General features: G+C 37.4%; 1 protein-coding gene across 1 annotated transcript; it reads right to left on the bottom strand.

Annotated features, from left to right (window-relative positions):
- Nucleotides 1-422: 422 nt before the first annotated feature.
- LOC121789761 (glucomannan 4-beta-mannosyltransferase 2-like) lies at nucleotides 423-2,140 on the bottom strand. Its single transcript, XM_042188132.1, has 3 exons — nucleotides 1,385-2,140; nucleotides 1,189-1,287; nucleotides 423-749 (listed from the first exon to the last, which is right to left on the bottom strand). The coding sequence occupies exons 1-3, from the start codon at nucleotides 1,712-1,714 to the stop codon at nucleotides 438-440; spliced, it is 741 nt and encodes a 246-aa protein (XP_042044066.1). The 5' UTR covers nucleotides 1,715-2,140; the 3' UTR covers nucleotides 423-437.
- Nucleotides 2,141-6,832: the final 4,692 nt, after the last annotated feature.

Genomic DNA, 6,832 nt, shown 5'->3' with positions numbered 1-6,832 from the left:
ACTAACGCCGTGAATTGTGGTGGTTAAATAAAGAGGAAAGCAGGCATAAAACGGCCCCACGGCGTGGGGAATCCCCCGTCAAATGGGCCCCACCAAAATAAGATAATTTGTGCACCCTATACTATATAATAAATTGATGTTACTATTGAATTCACTAACACCACCGACACTTCGCGTACACAACAACTTACCTCAACAAATATTTAAATTAAATCAAAATTTTGTGACATTTTCATACTATAAATTGTGAGCATAAGTGGACACCTAAATTTGTTTTAACAGAGATTATATATTCTAGTTTGGAATTCAATATTTTTTTAATGTTTTTTATAATGATAGTAGCTTTATAATAGTGATGATATGAATAAAAACTACTCCTTGGTAAAGGATGGTAAAGGCTTAAGTCGTTTGTTGTTTTTAAATATACCAACCAATGATTATGAAACGCATGTCCAACAAAAACAATTAAGCATATAATCAAGATAGCGCGGCTTACCGAATCGCCAACGGGCCTGAACGAGAGCAATGTTGGGGTTGTGGATGAGGAACGGCACAGAACGTCGGAGAAAATCAGGCTCGGGCCGGAAATCTGCGTCGAAGATGACGACATACTCGCACGGTTTAACGTAATCGCGCTTGAGCCCTTCTTTAAGTGCTCCGGCCTTGTAGCCGCCCCTCGTCTCTCTAATTTGGTATGTGATATTTATGCCTTTGTTTGCCCATCTTATGCACTCCCTCTCAACCATATCCTAAAAGAAATAAATTGCAGTTTTCATTTAAATTTTTTGTCTAATTTATTACTGGTAATTACAAGATAAAACAATTAATGAGGCAACATTCGCTAATTATGGTTTGCTGTCAGGGTTAGTTACAAAATGGTTGCACATCAATAAATGTGAAATCATGGCAAAAAACTAAATAACTAAATAAAAACTTATTGTGTTTCTCTTTCAGTAGAAAATGAAAAGTACAAAAATGAAAAAGCTCCAATGGCGACGAGAGAGTAATGATTGAATTTTATGAAGAAATCAAGTGAGAATTTGAGTAGAAGAAGAAGAAAACAATTCAATTCCAAAACTGTTAACTACAAAAAAACGAATTCCTAAATCAGAACTTTTGAGTTACTCGTTTCATCCAACCAATTGAAATCACTACTTAAGATTTCATCATCTCTCTCATCACACCTACCTTGACGATGGGATCAGTGGAATCATCTAGAACCTGGATCACAAGCCGATCAGCAGGCCACGAGAGATTGCAAGCTGCGCCAATGGAGATCTTATAAACCTGCCGACAAAAAACACAAAACAGAGCAACAATTCGTGAGTTTCTCACACATACCCGTGTGTGTGTGTGTGTGTGAAACGGAGAAGAGAAACATTACCTCTTTTTCATTGAACATGGGGATCTGAACAAGGACGATAGGGTAACCGGCGTTGCCGCTCTCCAAATCGTCCTTCATCGGCTCATATCTGTAGCGCTTCTCCGGCTTCTTCCAGAAGAGGTGGACCAGGACGATGACGACGCCCATGTACAGCCGCTCGATGAACACCATTATCGACATCGCCAGGCAAATGTAGACGCAGACAGTGAGCAGCGGTACGATCAATGGCGCCTTGATTAGCTCCCAAAGCAGACCGATTTGCCCCGCGATGTCCGGCGTGTAGCCTTGGAACGACTCCGGTATGAAATTTTTCCCCGAGATTTCCGCCATTGTTGCTCACTTTTTCCCCCTTTTTCAGCTGAGAAATGAAAAAAAAAACAGGGAAAATTGCTCTGCTCAGCTTCTCTCCCTCACTCTGGATTACTGAAACTCAATAGATCTACTGCGACTCCATGAAATTGGAGAGTTTCAGATCCAATTTTTTGCCGGCAATGCTTCTGCGTGTCCTCACAACAGAAGAGAGACGTCAAAGCATTGCGGCATTGTGAGGAGAGAGAAGGAGGAGAGAGAGCAATGGTGGTGAGGGAGAGAGTGAGGAGTGAGGGGATTTATAGTCGTTATTTGGTTTGATTAACGACTTCTGCTTTCTAAGAGCATCCGCAGCGGTTGAAGGACTGCGTCCGTCCGTACCAACGGCACGGCACCCGCTGTCTGCCACTGCGCTCTCGCCCTTGCGTGGCGCTGCTCGATGCATCGAGTACGTCCGTGCCAGTGAGCATTTGACGTGGCGCGTTCTGATTGGCCAACGGCATTTTCGTTGGAAATTCATTTTTTAAAAAATAAAAAATAATACAAAAAATTTTAAAAAAATATTTTCATATTCCCAAAAATATGACCGTTTTTTACCGTTTTTCTGGAATTTTTTTTTTTTTCATTCCCAAAATCATCTATAAATACACACATTTATCATCCATTTTTCACATCAAATCATCTCACATTCATCTCTCATTCATATTTTTTCATACAACTTATCTACGCCTTCCTCTCTCACTCAAACCCTCTCAAATGGATTTCACCAATCTCATTGCGGAAGCGGAGCGCGAAGAATAAGAATACTATGAACAATATCGTGTCGCCTATGAAGCCTATGTCACCGCGAATATCCTCGCCCCTCCTCCTCGACCAACTAGATCAACTCGCCGCTACATCCATCGTGACCGGAAGGGAGCCAACGAAAGGCTCGTTGCCGACTATTTTTCCGACCAGCCACGGTTTCCGGAAGATTACTTTCGACGTCGTTTTCGCATGTCAAAACGCTTGTTTATGCGTATTGTCAACACATTATCCGCCCGTGTTGAATACTTTCAAACAAGTACAGACGCAACCGGTCGGCAAAGTATCTTGGCGTTGCAGAAGTGCACGTGTGTCATCCGACAACTTGCTACTGGGCAAACGACTGACCTCTTCGACGAGTATTTGCATGTCGGTGAGTCAACTGGAATCCTTTGCCTTAAAAATTTTTGCGACGGCGTTCGTTCAGCGGTGAGGAATTCATTCAGGCATCCACCACCGATGATTGTCAACGGTTGTTGATTCGTCTTCACGAAACAGTCCATGGTTTTCCCGGTATGCTTTGCAGCATTGACTGCATGCATTGGAGGTGGAAGAATTGCCCGACTACTTGGAGGGGGCAACACTTAAGCGGCCACAAAGGCGGTGGCCCAACACTTATCCTTGAAGCGGTCGCCGGCTACCGCCTGTAGATTTGGCATGCATATTTTGGTATTGCCGGATCCAACAACGACTTGAACGTACTCTATTCTTCACCACTATTCAATGATGTTTTGAATGGTGTAGCACCGGCGATCGACTTCACCGTCAACGGAAATGCATACCACATGGGTTACTATCTCACCGATGGTATCTACCCAAGGTGGTCGACTTTCGTGAAGACGCTCAGCAACCCGCAAGACCCGAGATGGGGTCCTTCAAGTCCGATTCAACATTGTGAAGGCCCCGTATCGGTTGTGGTACGTGAAAAATATCACCGACATCATGTACACGTATATTATCTTGCACAACATGATTATAGCTGACGAAGAACCGATGGCGGCTAGCTTTTACGACGAGGATGAAGCCGGAAGCTCAACCACGAGGTCTCCCCACTCCGAGGTGTGCATACGATGGTGGGCGAGAGGATCGAAACAAGGAACACAATGCGCGATACCCGAGCCCACATTGAGCTACAAGAAGACCAAATCAAACACATTTGGGCGAAATTCGGCCACGGTTTTTTTAATTTTATGAATTTAATTATGTAATTTTTAATTTTTAGGATTTTAATTATGTACTTTTAAATTTTTAGGATTTTAATTATGTAATTTTTATTTTTTTTTGTAATTTGTAATAGTATTCCGGATATTTTTAATGCATTTTAATTTTGTGAAAATTTTTTATTTAAATTGAATAATAGAATGGTGAGACCCTTGAGCTTATCCTTGCGGAATAGCACGGATGTGAGTGTTGTGCTCTTGCCTAAGAGCAGGGAGTAAAAGTGGTTCTGGACCCACATCCGTGCTCGTTGGCAAGAGCACGGATGAGGATGCTCTAATATCTCTACTTTCTATTTTTCCTAATTATTTAAACAAAATCATGGAGATGGTGGGACACTCTTTCTTTTATTTAATAATTTAAGGAAATTACTGAAAAGATAAGTGACGGATAAGTGTGAAGGCTATGTGAGGGCTATTTGATGTCCAGTTGATGTGGCAAGCTGATGTGGCAGGAGATTTGTAGTGCTGATGATGTGGCAGTGTGAAGGCTATTTGACGTCCGTGCTTATTGGAGATGCTCTTTGTGGTAAATAATACTACTGGGTATTATGTGTTTTGCTATAAGTGACGTGGACTTTATAGTTTAGGGATGTTATGCCATGCCAAAATATGGAGTGATCCAAGAAGGTGGCATTTCTATGATTGTAGATTGATGAATTGGAATAACATGCAAGTATGATTGGGTGCTTTTTGGCATGTTTCTTAGTTGCTATATGAATTACTGCATTTTTAACTAATGGTGGATCCACATATAGTCGGTGGAGTCAACTGATCTCATCGTCGTCCCATAAGGTTTAAAAAATTCTATTAAATCCAGGTAGACTTGGTGCGGTCAACTAACTTATGTGCCGACCTATGAAAACTAGATAACTCCATTAAATCTAGACAGGGTCGATGGAGTCAGTCGATCCGTAAAGGCTGAAAAATTTCATTAAATACAATTTTTTAGTTGTTATTGACCCCACAGTTCCAAAAAGTCTGCATTTTGCCTCAAATTTATGGCGCCAACGACAATCTCGTTAACTGTGTTTGATTCTACTAAATTTGTTTTCTAGATTTGCTATTGTTTTTAAGTATATGATTATATTGAGCAATGTTGTATGTTAGAGGAACAAATAAAAGGTAAGTATAGATGTTATTGTTTAAAGTAAATATGAATGGTTTGGGTGATGTGTATATGGTGAAGTATAGGTGAAGAAAAGTGGCATATTTTGCAAGATTCATTTGAGAAAAGTGTAGCTAGTTCATGCGGAGATAGAGATGATTTGTTAGTGTGATTATTTTAAAATATTATAATATACTAGTATATAATATACTTTTGTCTTATAAGTCGGAGCACTATCATACGTTACACAAATAAAGTTGCATTGTGATTATATAAAATAAATCGATTTATTTTATATGGGGGACACAATATGATAAAAATCAACACACATGTTAGTTATAGAGTAGGAGCAGTTGTAATTTTCTTACTGTTAGCTTGGATATTTTGAGGTTGTGCTTGATTTATTTTTTGGAATATTTTATTATTTTAGTTAATAAGAGTTTTTGTAACATATTTATTTTAGTTATAGTACAAAAAAATTACTTATATTTCTTGAATTTCCATCTTTTTGATGGAAAATGCATTTAAAGACGAACAAATCGAATAATGAACGTTTTTGTAAAACATGAAAGGTGAATTAAATTTTAATAATTTCATATTCCTTTTCGAAAATGGTGGGAAATTATTTGGCACATTGATTTACGCAATTAAAGATTTGAATCATAGCATAATAACATCTCACCTCCCTAGTTTATTTTAGAATTGCAAACAGCACCCAATATGAGGGGCTGAATTGTAAATTTGATAAAACTGCTCTTTAATGGATTTAAATATATGTATTTGAGGTTTATCTCAAATATGTCAACTTTCTATTTATGAAAATAAGTAAATCAGTTTTATGTTAATTACTACTCCCTCATTCAATGAAAAGATTATACGCTTATTTTAGGTTTATCTCAAACATGTCAACTTTCTATTTATGAAAACAAGTAAATCAACATTAATATAGTTAACCATTTTTTTATCTATCTTCATTATTACTCTAATTATCTTATTTTATCTCTATAATTATAAATTCAGATACTATTTTTTTTCTTTCTACTTAACACACTACATTATTACCTTCAAAAATCTCATGTTATCTATCAAATTTAACATTTTTTCGAAAAAAGAGAATATATAAGATATTTTAAATAAAAATAATGGTACAATAATAAAACAAGGGCACTTAATATACATTTATTTTCCATTGACTACACCTTTTGGCTTAATTTAACCCTTAACCACCCACCACCCTCCATTGAAGAATCTTATGGAAGGTGGATTCAGGAATGTTAACTGCAATCGTCGCTAAGAATAGATGGCTCATGATGAACGGAAGCTAATCTCAACCTTAAAGAATTGGTGCAGTGTAGGGTCAAGACAATTCTAACGTTGAATCAATGGAGTTTTTCGGCCCTTATAAAGTAACGGTAGGATCATTCGACCCCTCCCAATTTCACCCGAATCTGCCTTCCCGTTCAAAAGTGCAATGACGACTTTCCATATCTATTCCTATAAAATGGTAGTTCATGGAAATATATCTAAATGATGAATAATCACTTTCTTTTCAAATCAAGGCAAAGCATATAATAGTACTAGTAACTAATAATGGGTTGATCACATAATTGTACGTGTTTGCTTTGTAAAATCATTCCTGCTCTAATATGTAACATAATGAACATTTGTCTAATAGTCCTTTGCTAATTTTCAAGTCCCTAAAAATAACCTTTTAACGATTCTTGAATGAACAAAAAAAGTTAACTAATTTGGTTCTTGTGGTCAAGGACACAAGTTGCGTATAAAAATAAACAATTTCATTAAATACCAACATGATAGTATGTGGCACGAATATATGAGCTATCATGAAAATAATTCATTTCAATTTTTAAATCATTATTTTCATGTGAATAGTTCATGTTGCACTATTATACCACATCTATCTAGTTAATTTTTAATTGGTGTTGATAAATTTTAACCTTTTAAACTCTAAAAAGATGATAAATTTTAATTTTTTGTTGTCTCTGTTAT

The sequence above is a fragment of the Salvia splendens genome, unplaced genomic scaffold (genome assembly GCF_004379255.2).
Source record: "Salvia splendens isolate huo1 unplaced genomic scaffold, SspV2 ctg33, whole genome shotgun sequence".
In the NCBI taxonomy this organism is placed as follows: Eukaryota; Viridiplantae; Streptophyta; class Magnoliopsida; order Lamiales; family Lamiaceae; genus Salvia; species Salvia splendens.
The sequence above is the reverse complement of the archived record's forward strand: the minus strand, read 5'-3'. Positions and strand labels throughout refer to the sequence as shown.

Excerpts from the sequence above, each read along its gene's own strand:
- LOC121789761 (XM_042188132.1), bottom strand. The coding sequence starts at position 1,714 with ATGGCGGAAATCTCGGGGAAAAATTTCATACCGGAGTCGTTCCAAGGC. Across the intron at positions 1,288-1,384 it reads CCATGTTCAATGAAAAAGAG|GTTTATAAGATCTCCATTGG; the intron begins GTAATGTTTCTC and ends TTTTGTCGGCAG. Across the intron at positions 750-1,188 it reads CCACTGATCCCATCGTCAAG|GATATGGTTGAGAGGGAGTG; the intron begins GTAGGTGTGATG and ends TATTTCTTTTAG.